The sequence below is a fragment of the Phyllopteryx taeniolatus genome, chromosome 4 (assembly GCF_024500385.1).
Source record: "Phyllopteryx taeniolatus isolate TA_2022b chromosome 4, UOR_Ptae_1.2, whole genome shotgun sequence".
Taxonomy (NCBI): domain Eukaryota; kingdom Metazoa; phylum Chordata; class Actinopteri; order Syngnathiformes; family Syngnathidae; genus Phyllopteryx; species Phyllopteryx taeniolatus.
Genome location: NC_084505.1, coordinates 5,036,410 through 5,061,294, shown reverse-complemented (window position 1 = coordinate 5,061,294; position 24,885 = coordinate 5,036,410). Strand labels below are relative to the sequence as shown.

Genomic DNA, 24,885 nt, shown 5'->3' with positions numbered 1-24,885 from the left:
TTTTAATAAGCCATGCTTTCCATTCATGGACACAGATTGATAATAAAGTTATACATCCCTATGCAGCCCTATGGGGGGCACAAGTCAGTGCAAACTGTAGGCCGGTCCCAAGCCCGGATAAATGCAGAGGGTTGCGTCAGGAAGGGCATCCGGCTTAAAACCTTGCCAAACAAATATGAGCGTTCATCCAAAGAATTCCATACCGGATCGGTCGTGGCCCGGGTTAACAACGTCCGCCACCGGCGCCGTCAACCTGCAGGGCGCTGTTGGAAATTCAGCTACTGTGGGTCGAAGTCAAAGAAGAAGAAGAGGTGGAAAGCGGGTTCTTCGGCAGAAAGAGAAGAGGAAAACACAGAGCCTAGAACTGAATGTGGGGACTTTGAATGTTGGGACTATGACAGGAAAATCTCGGGAGTTGGTTGACATGATGATTAGGAGAAAGGTTGATATATTGTGTGTCCAGGAGACCAGGTGGAAAGGCAGTAAGGCTAGAAGTTTAGGGGCAGGGTTTAAATTATTTTACCATGGTGTAGATGGGAAGAGAAATGGAGTCGGGGTTATTTTAAAAGAAGAGTTGGCTAAGAATGTCTTGGAGGTGAAAAGAGTATCAGATCGAGTGATGAGGCTGAAATTTGAAATTGAGGGTGTTATGTGTAATGTGATTAGTGGCTATGCCCCACAGGTAGGATGTGACCTAGAGGTGAAAGAGAAATTCTGGAAGGAGCTAGATGATGTAGTTCTGAGCATCCCAGACAGAGAGAGAGTTGGTGAAGGTAATAAGGGTGATGAAGAAGTGATGGGTAAGTACGGTATCCAGGAAAGGAACTTTGAGGGACAGATGGTGGTAGACTTTGCAACAAGGATGCAAATGGCTGTAGTGAACACTTTTTTCCAGAAGAGGCACGAACATAGGGTGACCTACAAGAGCGGAGGTAGAAGCACACAGGTGGATTACATCTTGTGCAGACGATGTAATCTGAAGGAGGTTACCAACTGTAAGGTAGTGGTAGGGGAGAGTGTGGCTAGACAGCATAGGATGGTGGTGTGTAAGATGACTCTGGTGGTGGGGAGGAAAATTAGGAAGACAAAGGCAGAGAAGAGAACCATGTGGTGGAAGCTGAGACAGGACGAGTGTTGTGCAGCTTTTCGGGAAGAGGTGATACAGCCTCTCGGTGGACGGGAAGAGCTTCCAGAAGACTGGACCACTGCAGCCAAGGTGATCAGAGAAGCAGGCAGGAGAGTACTTGGTGTATCTTCTGGCAGGAAAGGAGAGAAGGAGACTTGGTGGTGGAACCTCACAGTACAGGAAATCATACAAGGAAAACGGTTAGCTAAGAAGAAGTGGGACACTGAGAGGACCGAGGAGAGGCGAAAGGAATACATTGAGATGCGACACAGGGCAAAGGTAGAGGTGGCAAAGGCAAAACAAGAGGCATATGATGACATGTATGGCAGGTTGGACACTAAAGAAGGAGAAAAGGATCTATACAGGCTGGCCAGACAGAGGGATAGAGATGGGAAGGATGTGCAGCAGGTTAGGGTGATTAAGGATAGAGATGGAAATATGTTGACTGGTGCCAGCAGTGTGCTAGGTAGATGGAAAGAATACTTCGAGGAGTTGATGAATGAGGAAAATGATAGAGAAGGGAGAGTAGAAGAGGCAAGTGTGGTGGACCAGGAAGTGGCAATGATTAGTAAGGGGGAAGTTAGAAAGGCATTAAAGAGAATGAAAAATGGAAAGGCAGTTGGTCCTGATGACATTCCTGTGGAGGTATGGAAGCATCTAGGAGAGGTGGCTGTGGAGTTTTTGACCAGCTTGTTCAATAGAATTCTAGTGCGTGAGAAGATGCCTGAGGAATGGAGGAAAAGTGTACGAGGGCAGCAGAACAGCGGTGAGGTGTGCTGTCGGTGTGACAGAAGAATTTAAGGTGGACGTGGGACTGCATCAGGGATCAGCCCTGAGCCCCTTCCTTTTTGCAGTGGTGATGGATAGGCTGACAGATGAGGTTAGACTGGAATCCCCGTGGACCATGATGTTTGCAGATGACATTGTGATCTGCAGTGAAAGCAGGGAGCAGCTGGAGGAACAGTTAGAAAGATGGAGGCATGCACTGGAAAGAAGAGGAATGAAGATTAGCCGAAGTAAAACAGAATATATGTGCATGAATGAGAGGGGTGTTGGGGGAAGAATGAGGCTACAGGGAGAAGAGATGGCAAGGGTAGAGGACTTTAAATACTTGGGGTCAACCGTCCAGAGCAATGGTGAGTGTGGTCAGGAAGTGAAGAAACGGGTCCAAGCAGGTTGGAACGGGTGGAGGAAGGTGTCAGGTGTGTTATGTGACAGAAGAGTCTCTGCTAGGATGAAGGGCAAAGTTTATAAAACAGTGGTGAGGCCAGCTATGATGTATGGATTAGAGACAGTGGCACTGAAGAGAAAACAGGAAGCAGAGCTGGAGGTGGCGGAAATGAAGATGTTGAGGTTCGCTCTCGGAGTGACCAGGTTGGATAAAATTAGAAATGAGCTCATCAGAGGGACAGCCAAGGTTCGATGTTTTGGAGACAAAGTTAGAGAGAGCAGACTTCAATGGTTTGGACACGTCCAGAGGAGAGATAGTGAGTATATTGGTAGAAGGATGATGACGATGGAGCTGCCAGGCAAGAGAGCTAGAGGAAGACCAAAGAGAAGGTTGATGGATGTCGTGAGGGAAGACATGATGGCAGTTGGTGTTCGAGAGGAGGATGCAGGAGATAGGCTCTCATGGAAAAGGATGACGCGCTGTGGCGACCTCTAACGGGACAAGCCGAAAGGAAAAGAAGAAAGAAGATGTGTAGATTACCTTTACAGTTTTTTTTTCATTAAACTAATTTCGAACAGTATTATGCCCTTTTAAACAGTCAAGCAGATTTAACTCAAAATCAAAGTTGTTGTCCGACCATGTCTATTATACATGACGTTACATTGCATTAGATTATGCATAAAGTGACAACATAATGTGACCATACAACCAAATCGTAATCTGAAGGTTGCTCCAGGGATTAGATAAGAGGTCTCGATAACCAGAGGTCTTTTGTCGAACCCAAACATACAAATGATACAGGTAGTGAATTTTTATAGAAAACTTAATGAGATCTAGCATGGGAATCTACAGGGAAACAATGCAGAAAAACAAACAAACAAAGGACAGACGAACGTTGGCAAAGGAGACTGACTTGTGATGTGAGGTTGGGAATGAGCATGGGATGACAATGCTCACAATTGTCATTAGTTTAAACACAAATATGCACTCATCTGTACTTTTAGTAGACCAGAAATTGGACTTACTTTGCGTGGAACAGAATTTAGGCAGGCCAGTCGATCTCTCTCAAATGTTTGGCTGGATTTGGCAAAAAAGGAGGAAGGAAAAAAAAATAAGAGCATGAAGAAAAAAAAAAGTTCCCAGGCAGGGCGGCCGGAGCCCGTATGTTGCGGTTCACAAGACGTTCGGAGCAGACGTGTGCTGCCCGCTTCCTTCCCAATGGAGTTTTCCCAGGCACCCAAGAAGGGTCGCTCGGAGCGCTGACAGGATGCCCTGTGGCGGGGAAGGGTCCGATGTGTCCTTGTCACCTCGTGGTGCGAGGTGGGGCTTCCTGGCTGAGCCAGTCTTCGGTAAATTAGTCGAATGAGAGACAGCTCTCAACAAAGGGGGCTCCAGCCTTTAAGACAGTCAAAAAGGGGTGATTCAACCCCCCACCCCCTCTGGGGTCAAAAGGGGAGATGGACCGCCTCTTAATGTTACTTTTGCATCCTAGGATTATTTTGTGGTTTAAAACCAGTGGGATAAAATATGAATGATTAGATTTAAGATAACAAGACCATTTTCAAGCTTTGCCTTGTCACTTACACATCCTCTTTAATCCTTGTAGCGAATGTTTCAATTGTATGTGGTTGTTGAGAACACTGTAATATTTGCAATGTGGCATTTGTGTTGTGTGGGGTGAAATATCTCATCCGGTTCAGTTGAAAAACAGATTTGACATCAGACATTCAAATTTGCAGAAATACAATCACTAGTGGCGCTATTGCGATGGTAACACTAAGGTGTTCATGCAAAGTTGTTAAAATTTCATATAACATTCAAATACAGTGAAGATTGTGATTTGTTCCTCTGAGTTGCAGTAGCTTTCTGGCGCCTGTGGGTGTCACTCGTGCTCCATCCATTGTCCCAGACAGAAGGAACAAATGTCACTGTTGCTTAATGAAGAGCCACCAAACAGCGGGTTTCTCTCCTTCTTGGTCATCAAGCCAGTGTCCCCCAAAAAGAGAAGTATTTGTTTGTGAGACTCTTCAGGCTGGCTGGGAGTGAAAGTTAATTAACTTAGCGTCCGAGTGAGAAACCAGTTGTCAGTGTCTCTTTAGTGAGCTACTTGGGACTGGCTGGTAATTTATTTAGTGTCCGTGTGCGAAGTTAAACCTCCCGTGCTTCTTCTTTGATAAACAGACAAGGCTTTCCTTGGATGTCTTGTGTATGCAGACCGGCTCAGCGGGACAGCCGAGGCAGGTATGCGGAACAGCACGAGACAGTGGCGTGTCCGTTACACACACACACACACACACACACACACACATTGATATATATATATCACTCTCATTTACAAAACTAAAGTAGGGCTGCATTTCACAACAAGAGCAAGTAAATAAAGAGAGAACGTTATAACTCTTCAAAAAGCGCTAAAAAACCAAAATTTAACTTTTGCTCTTCAAGATGCCAAATCTTGAAACTAAAGTTAAGTCTCAAACAATTTTACATATATTATATTTCCTCGCAAGATTTCTGACAGGAGTGCAAAGAATAATAAGAGTTGTCCAAGAGCCAAGGACTACATGTGGAGAGCTTCTAAAAGATGGGGAATTAGCATGTACTGTTGTCACAAGGAAAAAAATAAGGAATCCACTCCGCCGCCATGGCCTGTATGCACGCTCACCACGCAAGACCCCATTGCTGGGAGAAAAAAAAACATGTCAAAGCTAGTTTAAAGTTTGCTGAACAACAGTTGGACAAGCAGGTTAAATACTGGGACAATATAGTCTGGTCTGATGAGAGCAAAATTGAACTCTTTGGATGTCATAATGCACACCATATTTGGAGGAGAAATGGCACTGCACATCACCATACAAACACCACACCAACAGTGAAGTTCAGAGGTGGGAACATGATGGTGTCAGGCTGTTTTTCAGCAAATGGTACTGCTAAACTTCACATTATTGAAAGAAGGATGAATGGGCAAATCTACTGAGAGATTCTTGACAAAAATCTGCTGCCATCTACGAGGATGATGAAAATGAAACAAGGGTGGACATTTCAGCAGGATTATGATCCAAAACATACTGCCAAGGAAACTCTCAATTGTTTCAAAGAAAAAAAATAAAGCTGCTCGAATGGCCAGGCCAATCACCTGGAAAGAACTGAAAGGCCCATAAAAGAAGCTCATTGGACCTTCAAGATTTGAAGACTGCCTGTGTGGAGGAATGGGCCAAAATCACACCAGAGCAATGCATGCGACTAGTTTCTCCATACAGGAGGTGTCTTGAAACTGTCATTGCAAACAAAGGACTGTGTACAAAGTATTAAATAAATACCAGTTGGCGTGTTCAATAATTTTTCCCTGTGTCATTTCACATTATGAGTTGTAGGAAGCAAGTGTGAGATGCCAGGGAATTTTTCGTCACACTACGGACTGCCTTCAAGTTGCCTCCAAGTTGTCTTATGCCCTGTTACTTACTGTCAGGTTTAGTTTCATGCACCCCATTTGACTACGGCCAACTCGGTTTCACATCTGCTCCATGACTGCTGTGGCAAATGTTTTGACACGTTAAAGAGCTTGCCGGGAATCCACAGAAATCACAGCCTATCACGTTTACCCATCTCATTCCCCCGCGTCTCCTAACCATCCCTTTGGGTCCACTGTGGCCTGAAACGCTTCACTATGGTAACCTTTTGGAGTGGCTTTGTCCTTTCAATCTTAGATTATGCTTAGGAGCTGTTGAAGGTTATTTCTCACTTCAGCAAGAACAACCATGATATCTTGAGAAGAATTTTTGCGAGATGTGTGTCTGTGTGTACTATCGTGTGCAACCTTTCCTCTTTGTGAGGACATGATATTCTTCAAGTTGTCACTTATTAATTAATGGATGTGATGTTTTGTCTGGACTGATTCACAGAGTATTGATAACACTTAACACAGAATAAGATCCATATGTTCTGGCTGACTGTCTGTTATGCTGTCAACCACAGAAGCAAAATATGAGCAGGTTATTTGCATTTAGCTCTGCAAGTATTGTGAAGGGTGCTGCCTCCACGTTAAAAAATGATCTCGCTGATGACCATGCTTTATATCTTGTGACTATAAACTCATTTTTGACAAGTATGACAGCTTCCCAACTGCATCACAAGGATGAGGATCAAATTAAATGTGTTATTTGTGTGTTGCCATCAGGTGTCAGGGATTAGAGGCATGTTGATAGCAAATAAACGGCAAGAAAACCAGGTAAAGACCTTCATCAGTTACAACAAAGGCAGAGACTGGAGGCTCCTGCAAGCTCCGACGACTGACCTGGATGGAAATGAAATTCACTGCATTCTGGTAAGTGACCCCTATGCTTGTGTTTGAAACCAGATGTAAGGAGAGTCAACTGCACTAACACCACCAAGCACAAAGTGCAATGTTTTTGCTGTTTTGTTGTAATCACAGCAAACAAAGTTATTTGGTTCAACTCTTTTGAAAGGGGATGTGTGAACCAAAGAAGAAATTATATTTTAGTTCAGATCTGTATGGGTGATGCAGGATTAGTTAATTTTGTATACATAGCGTGAGTATATATAATTCATTCGGTGTTTTTTTTAATTTTTCATAATGTCTACATATTTTTTTGGGCTAAGCATAAACTACCTCAATACCACTAACACGAGCTTGCATTCCTGCTCAGCCTTGGCGGAGGTCTGTGTCCACTACTTTTTTTGTTGGTGACAGACAGCAGACAAATGTTCAAACGGATTAACTTTGTTTTTGTTTTGTTTTGTTTTCAAAAAATATTCTCTCATACTGAATTTGATGCCTGTAACATGTTCCAAGAAAAATCCAGGAAATGGGCAACAAAAGACTGGGAAAGTTGAGGATTGATCAAACATTCCAAAGATGAACAGGTTAATTAGAAACAGGGGAGTGTCATGATTGGGGATAAAAGGAGCATCCCTGAACGGCTCAGTTGTTCACAAGAAAGGATGCGGCAAGGTTCACCACTTTGTGAGCAACTGCGTGAACAAATAGTGTAACACTTTAAGAACAACATTTCTCAACATACAGTTGCAAGGAATTTAAGGGTTCCACATCAACGGTCCATAATGTCAAAAGATTCAGAGAATCTGGAGAAATATCTGCACGTGAACCGCAAGGCCGAAAACCAACACAGATTGCCTGTGACCTTCAATATCTTATACGGTACTCAATTAAAACCTGGCATTGTTGTGTGAAGGATATAGGCAAGTAGGCTCAGGAAGACTTCAGAAAATCATTGTCAGTTTTAACAGTTTGTCGCTACATCTGCAAATTACAGTTACAGCTCCACCATGCAAAGCTGCTTCTTCTTCTTTTCCTTCCGGCTTGTCCATGTAAGTCTATCTCCTGCATCTTCCTCTCTAACACCAACGGCCCTCATGTCTTCCCTCACTACACCTATCAACATTCTCTTTGGTCTTCCTCAAGCTCTCTTGCCTGGCAGGTCCATCCTCATCATCCTTCTACCAATGTACTATCTCTCTCCTCTGGACGTGTTCAAACCATCAAAGTCTGCTCTCTCGAACTTTGCCTCCAAAACATCTAACCTTGGCCGTCTCTCTGATGAGCGCATTTCTAATCCTATCCAACCTGGTCACTCCTAGAGAGAACCTCAACGTCTTCATTTCCGCTACCTCCAGCTCTGCTTGCTGTTCAGAATCAGAATCATCTTTATTTTGCTAAGTATGTCAAAAACACACAAGGAATTTGTCTCCGGTAGTCGGAGCCGCTCTAGTACGACAACACAGTCAATTGACAGAGAATACTTTTGAGACATAAAGACATTGAGAAATGTGTGCTTGTTTTAATTTGCATTGATCGATACCGCCGACCTGAGGGAAAGAGCTGGAAGAGCTGGTGACCAGGATGTGGAGGGTACAAGATGATTTTGCATGCTCTTGTCTTAGTTCTGGCAGCAAATCCTTGAGGATGAGTAGGGGGATACCGACAAGCTTTTCAGCAGTTTTGATTGTCCGTTGGAGTCAGAGTTTGTCCTTTTTTGTAGCATCACCAAACCAGACTGTGATGGAGGAACACAGGACTGATTCGATGACTGCTGTGTAGAACTGCCTCAACAGCTCCTGTGGCAGGCCGTGCTTCCTCAGAACCTGGAGGAAGTACATCCTCTGCTGGGCCTTTTTGGGGATGGAGTTGATGTTGAACTCCCACTTCAGGTCCTGAGAGATTGTAATTCCCAAGAACCTGAAGGTCTCGACGGTTGACACAAGGCAGTTGGACGCCATGAGGGGCAGCTGTGACGAAGGATGGCTCCTGAAGTCCACAATCATCTCTACAGTCTTGAGCTTGTTCAGCTCCAGGTTGTGTCGGCCACACCACAGCTCCACTTCCAGCTCCACTTCCTGTTGATATGACTCGTCACCGTCTTTGATGAGGCCGATGACTGTGGTGTCATCTGCAAGCTTCAGGAGTTTGACAGCCGGGTGCGTTGAGGTGCAGTCGTTCGTGTAGAGAGAGAAGAGCAGCGGAGAAAGGACAAAACCTTGGGGCGCCCCGGTGCTGATGGTGCAGACTTCCGCATGCAGTACCACAGTTCCTCTCTGGGTACTCTGAGATCTCTCTAGATTTTCTCTAGATCTACAAAGACACAATGTAGCCCCTTCTGACCTCTGTACTTCTCATCAACACCCTCAAGGCAAATAATGCATCTGTGGTACTCTTTCTAGGCATGAAACCATACTGTTGCTCGCAAATACTCACTTCTGTCAGAAGTCTAGCGTCCACTCCTCTTAACCATCACTTCCCACAGGTGTGCACATTACCCTTGTTCTTAAAAATGGGCACCAGGACACTTTCCCCCCATTCCTCAGGCATCTTCTCACCCGCTAGCATTCTGTTGAACAAGCTGGTCAAAAACTCCACAGCCACCTCTCCTAGATGCTTCCATAGCTCCACAGGTATGTCATCAGGACCAACTATCTTTCAATTTTTCATCCTCTTTCGTACCATTCTTACTTCCCACTTTTTAAACATTGCTACTTCCTGGCCCATCACACTTGCCCATTTTCCTCATTCATCAACTCCTCAAAAGTATTCTTTCCATCTATCCGGCACACTACTGGCACCTGTCAGCACATTTCCATCTCTAACCTTAATCACCCTAACCTGATGCACATCCTTCCCATCTCTATCCCTGTGTCTGACCAACCTGTATGGATCTTTTTCTCCTTGTTTCGTGTCCAACCTGGCATACATGTCATCATATGCCTCTTGTTTGGCCTTTGCCACATCTATCTTTGTCCTATGTCACATCACCATGTATTCCTTTCTCCTCTCTTTAGTCCTCTAAGTGTCCCACTTCTTCTGAGCTAACCTCTTTCCTTGTATGATTTCCTGTACATAGTAGTTACACCACCAAATCTCCTTCTCCCTTTTCCTACCAAAAGATACACCAAGTACTCTCCTCACAGTGTTGTCACAGTTACCTTGAAAAAGTAACTTAGTTACCTTACTCATTACTTGTGCTTAATGGTAACTTAGTTAACTGATTACTTGATTTCAAAAGTAACTAAGTTAGAAATAATTAACTTTTTAGTTACAAATGCTTTCAGCAGCTGCCAAGTGGCAGGAATATCACTTATCCACACTACAAAATAAGCATTAGTTAATATTATTATTATCATTAGCATTACTTGGTAATATACGCCACACAAGTTACAGAATGATGTAATCAACAGGAAGCAAAAACATAAATATTAGTGTAGCTGAAGCCCCATTAAATTAACAACTTAGTGCAGACTTGACATGCCAAATACAGTAAGTACACAAACAAGCACACCATTCTCAGTACACTTCTCTCAAGATTCTTAACTGATAGGTAGATAGATGCCGACTGTGGTCCATGAAAGCAACAGCTGTTTGCCTGTGTGTGTTTGTGAGTGCGTGTATATTGGCCGTACACACACTCAGACACTCACACGCACACACACACACACACACACATACAAACACACACGCAAACAAACCATTGCTCTCACCATCGTAATTTTGATGCAAAGAGCGAGAAAAGTTGACAACATTACGCAAATGCTAATCTAGCAAAGCTGTGGGTGATTGACGCGAGGTAGAAGGATTTACGTGATGTCAGCCATGCAGCGCTAAACCACCTCACAGTCCGGACTACAGACGAACTTGAAAGTTCTCACTTTTCATTGTAAATATTATTTAAGATAAGTATTTTAAGGCCTGGTGGCACGGTGGTTGAGTGGTTAGAGCATCAGCCTCAAAGTTCTGAGGACCCGGGTTCAATCCCCGGCCCCGCCTGTGTGGAGTTTGCATGTTCTCCCCGTGCCTTCTTGGTTTTCTCTGGGCACTCTGGTTTCCTCCCACATCACAAAAACATGCATGAACTAGAGACTCTAAATTGCCCATAGGTGTGAATGTGAGTGCGAATGGTTGTTTGTTTTGTATGTGCCCTGCGATTGGCTGGCAACCGGTTCAGGGTGTACCCCGCCCCCTGCCCGATGATAGCTGGGATAGGCTCCAGCACGCCCGCGACCCTAGTGAGGAGAAGCGGCTCAGAAAATGGATGGATGGATGGATTTTAAGGCCTTCCATGAGTCAGTCCTTCTTGTATGACGATTTATGACCACGCATTTCGGTATGAATAATTAACCCACAATGCATAGCGTGCTTAAAATGACAGTAAAACTGTATTCTTAATGTGTAAATAAAAAAGTAACAATATTCAAATATACTTTTTTTATTAAGGAAAATAACAAAAATAGTGTGGCGACAGTGAAATCGTGCATTTCTTTGCACTTTTATGGTACTATACCATCACTGTGCGTTGTACAATAAACAATCACCTCACAATCGCTTCGTTGTGCTTATTGAATAATAAGCGGTCTGCGTGATTGGTATAATATTTTTGAACAGCTGGGCTGCTCTTTGTACGACTCACCAACCATAAATTAGTAGTCTGTGCGAAATATTGATGACTCAAAAGTAACTATTGTCCTTTTGAAGAAGTAACTGAAGTCAAACTACTTACAAAGTAACAAAGTAATGCGTTACTTTGCTCATTACTCAAAATGGCGACATTTTGGAGTAACGGGTTACTTTGTAACACATTACCGGCATCAATGTCTCCTGCCTGTCTCGCTGATCACCTTGGCTGTAGTGGTCCAGTACTTCTGGTAGCTCCTCATGTCCACCGAGAGCCTGTCTCACCTCTTCTTAAAAACTCTTCTTTTCTTAGCTTCCACCACGTGGTTCTCTGCTCTGCCTTTGTCTTCTTAATCTTCCTCCGCACCACCAGAGTCATTTTACACACCACCATCCTATGCTGTTTTGCCACACTCTCCCCTACTACTACCTTACAGTTGGTAACATCCTTCAGATTACATCATCTGCACAAGATGTAATCCACCTGCGTGCTCCATTCTTGTAGGTCACCCGATGTTCCTACCTCTTCTGGAAAAAAAGTGTTCACCACAGCCATTTGCATTCTTTTTGCAAAGTTTACCACCATCTGTCCCTCCAAGTTTTTTTCCTGGATGCCTGAACTTACCCATCACCTCTTGGTCACCCCTGTTTCCTTCATCAACATGTCCATGACAATCTGCACCAATGACGACTTTCTCTCTGTCTGGGATGCTCAGAACTACTTCATCTAGCTCCTTCCAGAATGTCTCTTTGTCTTCTACTTCACATTCTATCTGTGGGGCTTAGCCACGAATCACATTATACAAAACACCCTCAATTTCTAGTTTCAGCCTCATCACTCGATCTGATACTCTTTTCACCTCCACAACATTCTTAGCTAACTCTTCCTTTAAAATAACCCTTCTCCATTTCTCTACCCATCTACACCATGGTAAAATAATTGCAACCCTGCCCCTAAATTTCTAGCCTTACTGCCTTTCCACCTGCTCTCCTGGACACACAATATATCAACCTTTCTCCTAATCATCATGTCAACCAACTCCCGAGCTTTTCCTGTCCCAACATTTAAAGTCCTCACATTCAGTTCTACGCTCTGTGGTTTCCTCTTCTTTTTCTGCCTAAGAACCCAGTGTCCACTTCTCCTTCATCTTTGACCCACAGTAACGGAATTTCCACCGCCACTGGTGGCAGACGTTGTTGACCCGGGCCACGACCTATGCGGTATGGAATTCATTGGATGAACGCTCATATTTGTTTGGCATAGTTTTAAGTTGGATGCTCTTCCTGACGCAACCCTCTGCATTTATCCGGGCTTGGTACCGGCCTACAGTTTGCACTGGCTTATACCCCCATCGAGCTGCATGCGAAGGAAAAGCTATATATCAACAACATCCAGAAATGCCACCGGCTTCTCTGGGCCTGAGCTCATCTGAGATGGACCGACGCAAAGTGGAAATGTGTGTTGTGGTCCAACAAGTCCACATTTCAAATTATTTTGGGAAATCATGGACATTGTGTCCTCTGGGCCAAAGGGGAAAAGGACCATCCGGATTGTTACCAGGGCAAAGTTCAAAACCCAGCATCTGTGATGGTATGGGCATGTGTTACTGCCCATGGCATAGGTAATTTGCACATCTGTGAAGGCACCATTAATGCTGCAAGGTACATAGAGGTTTTGGAGCAACACATGCTGCCTTCTAAGCAACGTCTTTTTCAGGGTCGTCACTGCGTATTTCAGCAAGATGCCAGTCCACATTCTGCACATTACAACATTCTGCACATTACAAGAGCTTGGGTTTATAGTAAGAGTGCAAGTACTAGACTGGCTTGCCAGCAGTCCAGACCTCTCTCCCATTGAAAATGTGTGGCACATTAGGAAGCCCAAAATATGACAACGGAGACCCCAGACCGTTGACTTAAGTTGTACATCAAGAAAGAATGGGAAAGAATATCCATTAACATAGCTTCAACAATGAGTGTCCCAAAAGGAAAGGCAATGTAACACAGTGGTAAACATGCCCCTTTCCCAGGTTTTGGGGTATGTGTTGCAAACATCAAATTCAAAATGAGTGAATATTTGCCACAAAACAATAACATTTATCAGTTTGAACATTAAATATCTTGTATTTGTAATGTATTCAAATAGATACGGATTTGCAAATCTTTGTACTCTGTTTTTTTTTTTTTACACAACATCCAAACTTCACTGGTATTGGGCTTGGTATTTACCAACCTCATAATACTGTCATTATAACATAATGACTAATGTCAAATCTACAATAATTTATCGGTCCTGGTAAGTGGTTTCGTGGTATATGTATTTTACACCCTTTCCAACACTAAGCAAAGCAAATTCATTTATATTGCGTATTTCTTACACAAGGTAACTCAATGTGAAAATAAAAATAACAGCTTAATAAACATTTAAAAAAAAGAGAAAAATAAAAGTACGATTAACACAGCAAACTGTAAAAGAAATATCATTTCAAGATGGCGCCTAATCGTGTGGTCGTCTCGGTTACGTGCTCTCGAGTATTGTCTATGTTTTTGTGTTTTTTGTTTGTCTTTGGAGACATTACGTGACTTACTTACACAATGGAAAACTTGCTAAACATTAGGGAGTCACCTGAAGAGCGCTCACGGCATACTAATGTGCCCCGGCAGACTGGTTTATATCAACGAAAAATGGTGTACCAACGTCACGGACCTCAGCACACACCCGGACTTGGAGTTGCTTTTTTTTATCTGTAAGTCATTCTACTCGCCGCGTGAGTTTGCATCTTTAATCCTAACGTTTACACAGCACTGCTAACGCTCGCTGAACAAGTAAACGAAATTGAAAAAAAAGCACCCAGACTCAACCTCATTATTCTTGGGGACATTAACAAAGCTAAACTCAACCACAAACTCCTTAAATACAAGCAGCACATTGACTGTCCTACCAGGGAAAATAACATTTTAGACCACTGCTATTCTACGCTAAATAACGCAGACCGTGCCATCCCTCGTGCAGCTCTCGGCTCGTCTGATCACTGCTTAATACACTGAATACCACCATACAGGCAAAAACTTAAATGCGCGAAGCTTACGGTGGAAACAGTGAAGAAGTGGACCACTGAAGGAAAGATAGAACTTCAACTCTGTTTAGACTGCACAGACTGGACTGTCTTTGAAAATTCAACTGGCAGCCTGAATCAATATACAGACAGTTTATATCAGTTTCTGTGAAGAGGTGTGTCGACCAACAAAGTCATTTTGCACCTTCAATAACAACAAGCCGTGGTTCACTGCCAAACTCAAGCAACTTCGCCAGGCTAAAGTGGATGCATATCGAAGTGGCGATAGAGCCATGTATAATTGCGCTAGAAACCAGCTCAATCAAGAAATTAACACCGCAAAGAGAAATTCTGCAGTAAAGTTAGATAAACAGTATACCGCGTACAACTCTAAATCAGTCCAGCATGCATTACAGTCGCTAACCAATTACAAGCGATTACCCCCCCCAGCTGAGAACAATAAAGGATAGCCGATGACTAGAACTCCTATTGCAGATTTGAAAAGGACACTTTCACACCACTCACCCACCCAGCCGCGGCACCAGCAACCATTAAACCTCTGACTCCCCCTCCTGCGTTGACCATCCACGAACAGTCGGTGAGACTCATCTTCAAACATCAAAAGATTAACAAAGCGGCAGGCCCAGAACTTGTGTCCCCATCCTGCCTCAAAGTCTGCCCGGACCAGCTCGCTCCTGTCTTCACACAGCTCTTCAGTAGATCTCTGGAACTGTGTGAAGTACCATCCTGTTTCAAATGCTCCACCATCACCCCAGTCCCGAAGAAACCTGCAATCTTGGGTCTGAATGACTATAGGCCTGTTGCCCTGACATCTGTGGTCATGAAGTCCTTTGAACGCCTCGTGCTGGACCACCTCAAGAGCATCACAAGTCCCCTGCTGGACCCCGTGAAGTTTGCCTACCGAGGAAACAGGTCTGTGGATGACGCAGTCAACATGGGACTGCGCTTTATCCTAGAACACCTCGACTGTGCGGGGACCTATGCGAGGATCCTGTTTGTTGACTTCAGCTCTGTGTTCAACACCATCATCTCCGAACTCCTCTCCTCCAAGCATCTTCAGCTCAGCATCTCGCCTACCATCTGCCAGTGGATTTATAGCTTCCTGATGGGCAGGGCACAGCAGTTGAGGTCATCTACACGCACCACCAGCACTGGGGCGTCCCAAGGTTGTGTCATCTCTCCCCTGCTTTTCTCTCTCTACATGAAAGGCTGCACCTGAACGCACCCGCCTGTCAAACTCCCGAAGTCTGCAGACAACACCACAGTCATCGGCCTCATCAAAGACAGTGACAAGTCTGCGTATCGAGAGGAAGTGGAGTGGCTGGAGCTGTGGTGCGGCCGACACAACCTGGAGCTGAACACGCTCAAGACTGTAGAGATGATCGTGGACTTCAGGAGGCATCCTTTGCCACAGCTGCCCCTCACGCTCTCCAACTGCCTTGTGTCAACCGTCGAGACCTTCAAGTTCCTGGGAATTACAGTATCTCAGGACCTGAAGTGGGCGATCAACATCAACTCTATCCTCAAAAAGGCCCAGCAGAGGATGTACTTCCTGCGGCTTCTGAGGAAGCACAGCCTGCCACAGGAGCTGTTCAGGCAGTTCTACACAGCAGTCATCGAATCAGTCCTGTGTTCATCCATCACAGTCTGGTTTGGTGCTGCTCCAAAAAAGGACAAACTCCGACTGCAACAAACAGCTGCTGAAAATATTGTCGGTACCTCCCTACCCACCCTTGAGGACTTGCACGTTCCCAGAACTAAGACAAGAGCATGCAAAATCTTCTTGAACCCTCCACATCCTGGTCACCACCAGCTCCTTCCCTCGGGTAGGCGCTATCGATCAATCCAAATTAAGACAAGCAGACATTCCAGCAGCTTCTTCACTCGTGCCATTAACTTCTTAAACAGTTAACTTACAATTCCATTGTAACATGCTGCAGCGGCACGGTAGCCGACTGGTTAGAGCGTCAGCCTCACAGTTCTAAGTACCAGGGTTCAATCCCCAGCCCCGCCTGTGTGGAGTTTGCATGTTCGCCCCGTGCCTGCGTGGGTTTTCTCCGGGCACTCTGGTTTCCTCCCACATCCCAAAAACATGCATTAATGGGAGACTCTAAATTGCCCTTAGGTGTGAATGTGAGTGCGAATGGTTGTTTGTTTTTATGTGCCCTGCGATTGGCTGGCAACCAGTTCAGGGTGTACCCCGCCTCCTGCTCGATGATAGCTGGGATAGGCTCGAGCATCCAGAAAAATGATGGCTGGATGGATGGCTGTAACTATGCTTCCAATTTTGTCTTGAGATTGTAGTCACATCTCTGTGGGGACAATTATACATTACTCATGCACTCACTGTAGTAGTCTCGCCACCCTGCACTACTTGCATATCTGTTGTTGACCAATACTGGCCACTCATGTGCTTGAGAAGTATCTGCATCATTTGCACAATTGATATTGTTCAAGATTATCTCACTACGAGTCACTTTAAACTGCATCAATTTCTTGAAGTCTCTGCACCATTTGCACACTGGTCACTGCACCAGACTATTGTTCCATTAGTCATTTCAAACTCCTCTAAATTGCTCGACGACACTGCTTCATTTGCACAACTCTCAAAAAAAATGAATACAAATTATCGGCATTACCACATTATTGATAACCTTTCATTGCTCAGTGACTATATTTCTAAGTCTCAAAAGTATTCTCTGTCAGTTGACTGTCTGTTGTCGTACTAGAGCTGCTCCAACTACCGGAGACAAATTCCCTTTGTGTTTCTGACATACTTGGCAAATAAAGATGATTCTGATTTAAAAGTGGAAATGTGTCAGGGTTTGTAATCAAACGATATTGGACAGGACCCAAAAGCAGACGGAGATGGAGGAAGCAGTTGGTCATGGTTTATTTGTGATTGCGTCTGGATTTCCAAGGCTTGATGGTGGTCCGTAGGAACAGGGAGCGTGCTGGAGGCGGGAGTTTGAGCAGGTGAAGGGCGGCGTGGTTGGGGTAGGCGGCAGAGCAGGAGACACGGGAGGGCACTGGAGGAGGACAATAGCACAAGAGGATAAGTATGTACGCGGGTCACCAATAATCTTTTCATTCACAATAAAGAGTCGGGATACGAGAGTCGGCCGGTGTTCCAGGGAAGTGCGCGAATACTGTGACGCTGGAATACTTTTTCTGGCAGGCTTAAGTGCAGGCTGTGATTTGTCCTGATTGGAACAATGTGCGTGGGCGATGAGGTAATAATTGCTGGAGAGGGAGAGGAAAAAACGCGACACAGAGCGCCACCCAAGCTCCGCGGAGGAACTGCGTGCCCTGATCATGACAAAATGCTCTAAAAAGCATGAGAAAAAAGAGGTTTTTAACCTGGACTTGGGACTGATGTCACTTATGTTGGCAACTTATTCCATTTGTGTGCAGCATAATAAATCCTGCTTCACCATGTTTGCTTTTGATTCCGTGCTCCACAATTTGACTTGAGTCTGTAGCTCTCAGAGCCCAACTGGATTTATATTCTATGAGCATTTCTTTCATGTATTCAGGACCTAAAACATTTTGTGATTTATAGACCTCTTTGTTCTGGTCAGAACCCGAGCTGCAGCATTCTGAATGAGTTGCAGCTGTTTCATGCTCTTTTGAGGGAGTCCAGTCAGAAGACCATTATAATAGTCAAGTCAACTTGAGATAAAAGCATGGATGAGCTTCTCATGGTCTGCTTGGCACATGCACGCCTTCACTCTGCATGTGTTCTTCAGATGGTAGAAGGCAGTTTTAGTAATTGATTTGATATGACTGTTAAAAGTCAGGTCAGGATCTATCAGTGCACCAAGGTTTCGGAATTGGTCCTTGGTTTTTAAAGAGAGTGACTCCAGGTATTTACTAATAGCAATTCTCTTTTCTTTATTGGCAAAAACAATTAACTCAGTTTTGTTGTGGTTTAATTGAATAAAAGTTTGGCTCATACAGTTATTCATCCGTTTTAGGCAGTCACACAACACCTCAATTGAACTGTAGTCATCTGGAGATGCTAGATATAACTGTGTGTCATCTGCATAGCTATGATAGTCAAAATTAAAGTTCTGAAGGTAGCATATACAGGCTGAACAGGAGAGGTCCAAGAACTGACCCTTGAGGGACCCCATAGGTCATTGCCATTCGATGAGATTGAACACTTCCAATGGTTACAAAAATAAGTCCTTTCCTCCAGGTATGACCTGAACCATTTAAGGACTGTTCCATTTAGTCCTACCCACGTTTCCAAACTTTTCAGCAGAATATTAGGATCCACCATATCAAAAGCCGCACTGAGATCCAACAAGACCAGAATTGACACCTTTCCCGAGTAACTATTCAATCTTATATAATTTAGCACTTTGATAAGAGCAGATTCTGTACTGTGATGAGTTCGGAAACCTGATTGAAATTTGTCAAAAAGTCCATTCAAGTTCAAGAAATTGCTCAGTTGATTAAAAATAAGTCTCAACAATCTTGTCTATGAAAGGGAGATTTGAGATGGGCCTATAGCTTGCTCACATGGAAGCATTGAGCATTCTATTTTTTAGAAAAGGCTTAATGGCAACTGCTTTAAGAACTTTAGGAAACTCACCTGACTGAAGTGAGCAATTGATTATTTGCTGCAAATCAGCTAGTACAGACCGCAATTGCTTTGAAAAAGTCAGATGGTATTGAGTCAAGACAGCTCATTGATGGTTTCAGCTGCTGAACCGTTTTCTCTACAGTTTTTTGGTCAACTGTATCAAATTCTGAAATGGTTTTCCTGTGTGGCTTCAAATATAGTATCATTTTTGCTGATTTGTGCTGATATTTAACCTGATGGATTGTATTTTTTTTCCCACTAAAATAACAAGCAAATTCATTGCATTTATTTGCTGTTCAGAGTTCAGGAGCTATCAGATTCAGGGGAGTTGTGAGCTTGTCAACCACAGTAAACAGAGTGCGAGTACTTTTGAACTTCTTACAGATGATTTCAGAAGTGTTGCTGTCTAGCCCTGACATTGTCTGTCGAGGTCATAGTCAACTTGGAGTTTAGTTTTTCTCCACTTTGGTTCTGCTTTCCTACACTTTCATTTAGAGGTCTTCATCATCATTGTGCTCCTCCATGGCGTTCTAGGTCGCCTCAAGATTGTCTTAGTTTTAATAGGAGCGACAGCATTCATGACATTTGAGATTTTCCAGGGAAAATTATCCAAAAGTTCATCAACTATCTCAGCATTCACTCAGTTATCATACTTCCTACACTAGGTTAGTCTTGTCTAGTTGGGTCTTGACACTCTTTCGAATTTGTAATCCTGTCTTGTCATTATTTTCTAGCCTTTTTGTTCACTCCATCTCCAACTACAAACGTCAGAGAACCCCTACTTGTCAGGAGCAATCTCCACAAAGAACTCTGCACCAGGGATCATTCTTGCCACAGGTATGACAAAAGTCAACATGGACTGTCATTTATGCAATGACAGACCAATGTCAATTAGTAATAAACATATTTTCAAATTTACAGTATGTATCATGTGCCAAAACATCTGTTATTTAATGTCTTTTGATGCAGAATGGGTTTCGCACCATACTCATTATAGACCCAATAAATCTGATAAAAAATCAGCAATTCCCTTTCACAGAAAAGAGCATTGAACATATGTAGATATACGGGGACGGTCATCTTTCTTAAAAGAAGAAACCTCAAAACAAAGTATAGCCTTTTAAGAAAAATATGTTATCAAGGAAAGAATTTGATGCCTTGCCAATGTGCAAACAGACCAGCATTTCTTCATTTCTAACTTTCACAGAGTAGATGTAGACGGATGGTCATCTTCCATGAGAGAAGAAACCTTAAAGGGGACATGTTTTGTCAAACCAACTTATTCTAGTATTTGGGATGTAATATTATCTCCATGGCGCCTCAGTAAACATATGAAATATGAAATAAAATCATCCACGCATTGCTGAGTTCCAGACGTTTTTCTGCCTAGAGAACTGAAATCAGGTCATTTGAATTTCTCGAGCTTATCAACGTCACTTGCGAAGATCTCTGCCTACCTCTACGCTCCCGAGCCAGCGCTGTCAACATAACAAACACGTGTGCTCTCACAAGTGGGTCTTCTACACGGAGGCAACCAATCAGAGGAAACGGGACGATCTGAGCCAAATGTAGCCAAACAGATGTAGCTGTCAGAGGGGCCTTTTCTGGACACGCATATGACAAAACCAAGGTGTTTTTTTTCAGATAAAATTGACATTTTTATACAAAGTCCATGTTAGAGAGTCACTCTATGGAGGGCTAAATTGCAAAAATATGGGACCTTTTAAAAAAAAGTGTAAGTCTTTAAGAAGAAAAGATAATAAAGGCAAAGATTTGATGCCTTGCCAATTCGTAAACAGACCAGCATTTCTCCATTTCCATCTTTGTTTCAGTCAGTACCATGAGTCAATCCTGGTAACAGTGATAATAGTGACACACATCATCACATATTCAGTATATATATGTTTATTCTTCAAAATAACATGATATTACCTCGATTACCAATTTCATCAAAGTTCATATTCAAAGCAAGTTTTTTTTTTTTATCTTAAAGGCTGCTGCACACCGAGCGACGGAGCCAAACCTGACGGAACTGTCGAGTCGTGTGTGCTTTGGCAACTGTTTTCATGAGCGGACACCGTCGCAATGTTGCAGCTTACAGCCAATCAAAATGCACACAAGCTTTCACTCACGCTGAAAATACATTTCCGGGTTTTTATGCAAGCGAGACACGGAACTGCCTATGCGCTGTCTCAAACCAAATAATTGGCGTATATTAAGCATCAAATATTGTTTTACATCAATACTTAACTATATTCATAATGTATAATGTGCCTGTGGATGAAAAAGCAAAGCTTGTGACTAAAATGTACGCGAACTGCATGTACCATGCTGGGTACGTTCAAATGAATGAAGTCAGTGGGACTACACAAAAATATCTACACTCACGGTTTTACTCTTACCCACGTTCACTCTCTTTAGCAACCTGCCTCTTCCTTAACTATTAATGTAGCGTTTTATGGTTTAAGAAATGTGTTCAAATACAATATACTGTCTATCCAGCATCAAAAGTCTATACAGGCCCGCTTTTCAGGGTGTCCATATATCCAATCACTCAATGTGCGGGGTCGCGCTGTCAACTCTTATTTTTATGCGATGGTCCAGTCCAATCGGGTTCGACCTCATCGTGCAGTGTGCGGCAGGCCTAAGGTAATTCGAGGTAACACTGAAATGCGTGCACCTCATTATTGTAATTATGCATGAGTAACAACAATCTGCTCTTGTCATCATATTTGTGAGCTTGCATGTAATCAGGAAAGGACTCAGCATTTCAGTGTGCCTCTGATCATGTGTTACTTGATGCCTAAGGATGTACAGTATATCTTGGGGGAAATAAATCACCAGTGCCATGTTTGCGCAGTATGTCTGATGTTATATATTCGGGGTCACAATAGCTCATCTGTAAGGACTTGGGTTTTGGAAGCATAGCGTCACGGTTAGAGTGCAAAAAAGTACCAAAAAATAAAAAATAATAATAATGGCCACTCGATTTAGGAGAAAGTCTAATCTGCTTCCTGACTACTGCCGAGGTGTCTCTGAATTCACATCTCTCCCTCCTTGCATGCTTTTGTCTGGTGTGTATCATGAAATACAGCAAAGTGCAAGTTGACTTTTCCCTTGAGGCATTATACTATGTATAATAAAGAAAATCTATTAAATTATACAGTATATTGTACTGTGTATACTGGTGGCCTAGCCTTTGCTTTTGTACTTTATTGGTGTGATTTACTTTCTTCGCTGCACCTTTGAAGAGATCAGCTAGTGCAAAGATCCCATTATGTTGTCTGAAAGCTGCAGGAATCCATAGGGGAGTATGTGTAGTCTTCTATTATTTACATGAACTGTAAAACAGTTTACAGCTCTGAGATTGAAGCGTGAGGAGCGTTATAATCACATACATGGTGGGATTGAATGCTTACCATATATGTCATGATCTTTGCTTATGTGTCGTTCGTTATGTATGCAGAGACTTGAAAATGAAAAAAATAACAACAACACTTTTTTCCAAACAATCAGGGAATCGTAATTCAGAAATCCATACAATGACCCGGATCTGATTATTTACTTGCCTCATTGTTGCAAGTTAGGCTTGCTTTTATTTTTAAGGTCATGGTTATTTTTAAGGTAGAACCTTGTTTAATGTGACTAACACATCTGCCTAACAGTCAAAGGATCTAGGTTTGAATCTGGGCTCTGATCTTTCTGCGTGTCCTCTGTTGCCCATGCTTGCAGGGGTTTTGTCAGGGAACTCCTGTGAGTGTGAATAGTTGTCTGTCTTTGTGTCCCATGTATGACTGAAGGGTAAGCACAGGAGCTGATCAGGATTAGTGGTGGTAAATGGTTGGATGGATGTTTTTTATTCAAGTTGCTCTGTTTATGTTGATAAGAAAAGTGACAATAATTAACTAATGACTCCTCCTTGTGCGGGTTGTCATCAAACTAGCTAGAAATGCTCCCAAGTAAATTGCGTAAGTTCAAAGCGATCATAAAAGTAAGTATATGTCTTCGCTTAACAATCTGAAAGTAAAAAAAAAAAATATATATATATATATAAAAAAGCTCATGCCTGTTTCTTTTTTTTAGCTACTCACAGATGCTTTGATACATTCATCCACTCCAGGCACAGCATGGCAGTAAAATGCAAGGATGCCTACACTCAGCATCTTCATGAAATCTAGCCAGTCTGAAGGAAATTTAGCTTTACAGGGAAGAGAACTTGCTTTTATATGTTGTAATGAGGGATGAATAAAAGGCCATTGTATATTAGATTAGTTTTATAGAAATTTTAAGCACAAAATACTTTTTTGGTGGTGTTGAAAAATAAAATAATATAGCCAAACAAATTGATTTATATAGTTCTTTGTTTCCTTTGTGATCAAATAGCTATTTTGTTCTCTTGTGTGTTGTGTTTACTGCAGGGAATATTGGCGCTGAGTTGTCATACAACAATGTTGCCATGTATATATCATCTGATGCCGGAAATAACTGGAGACAGGTGAGCACTTTAACATAATAAAGTAAAATAGTGTAGGATTATCATAACTAGCAAAATAGATTTTAGTCATAATCTAACACATAAAATCCCTTCGTGCAGTTTTTTTTTTTTTGTTTCTGTTTTTTGTGACGTGCAAGTTGTGATTGAAAAGATCCAAGGAGTGGGATTTAGCTAATGGATGTATTTTCCGAGGGTGGATGTCAATGTACATGTCTTGTTACATTTTGTAACACTCGACTGTATGCATTAATTTCTTGTTCAGATTTTTGAAGAGGAGCATAATGTTTGGTTTCTGGACAAAGAAGGGGCGCTTGTTGCTGTTAAACAACCTTCTGTGCCAACCAGACACTTATGGTATGTACATTTTATTTTAATATAAAATTATTTTTTTTTACTTTCATATTTCTTTTCATACCCACACAAAGCTAATTAGTTTCTAATGCCTATGTAGTGTATATTGACATTTGCATAAAACGTAATTTATTTAAGAAATAAATTCTTCAAAGCACCGACGCCTGCATTGCTTCCGGATTAGCGTGATTTGACGCTTAACGTTATAAATCAAGACATTTGTCTCGTAAAAGGGCACCACGTCACTTTTTATATGTATAAAACTTAGGAAAAGCGATGACAAACCTGTTATCAGTCTCATAATCTCATAGCAAAGGTTGCTACATTTTATGAAATACGAGTTCTATATGACAGAGGCTTCCTTATTTAACTCAAAACACACAAAATACAACAAAGAGTGCAATTTTATAGACTATTTCATGAAATGTACGAGGGATCTATAGGGAAACACAAAGAGGGGTCTAAGTAAAACAAGGAAACACGAATAATGGTGAAAGAAAGAAAAATAGACATACGAAAAGGGAAGTAGAACATCGTGTGTTGCGGGGCTAACGTTGAAACTGTGAGTGTTTAATGCGTTGAGTCAAAGCGAGAGCGAAGTTGGGATTGTGTGAAGCTTGTAATTTCCCCTAAATTAATATGCACTAATATTGTACATCGTAGCAACGCTTATAGTGCGGTACTCACGACCGTAGGTCAGTTGGTCGGTGAGGGTGGTCTTTCTCCGGAGAAAGTCCAGACATCTCAGGAGGAAAGCGAAGCTGGTTTGAAAAAAGATGCAGAAAAATAAAACAAAAACAAAAGAGGGAGAAGAAGAAAAATTGTTGTTCGTCACGCCTCGTTGAGAGAATATAACCGTCTCTCTCCCCGCCTGTTTCCGGGATCCGCTAGCAAGTTCGGCAAACTCATGTTTGGCTGGGAGCGTATCTGGTAGCTCAGCAGCCACTGTTCTGGAGGCTTTTGCAGCGGTTATCCACGTAGGCTAGGGAGCCGGATCTCCATCCCCAAGGCCCGCGTCTTGCGAGCCGCTTGTTTGAACAAAACAAAGGGGGGGGGGGGGGGGGATTGTAGGGCGGTGCCGAGGTCAAAACAAGAGAGCCAGACACGAAAGAGCAAGAGGAGGTAGGAGTCAGAGGTTAAATACCCAGGGGACG

At 42.9% G+C, this 24,885-nt stretch overlaps 1 protein-coding gene across 1 annotated transcript in view; it reads left to right on the top strand.

The window, feature by feature from the left end:
• Positions 1 to 24,885, top strand: part of sorcs3a (sortilin related VPS10 domain containing receptor 3a) — a 326,424-nt gene that overhangs the window by 252,320 nt on the left and 49,219 nt on the right. Inside the window, exons 10-13 of the mRNA XM_061772129.1 lie at positions 6,475 to 6,621; positions 19,620 to 19,722; positions 23,304 to 23,380; positions 23,643 to 23,734. Of these exons, the coding sequence (XP_061628113.1) occupies positions 6,475 to 6,621; positions 19,620 to 19,722; positions 23,304 to 23,380; positions 23,643 to 23,734 (419 nt within the window). The remainder of the gene's footprint in view (positions 1 to 6,474; positions 6,622 to 19,619; positions 19,723 to 23,303; positions 23,381 to 23,642; positions 23,735 to 24,885) is intronic.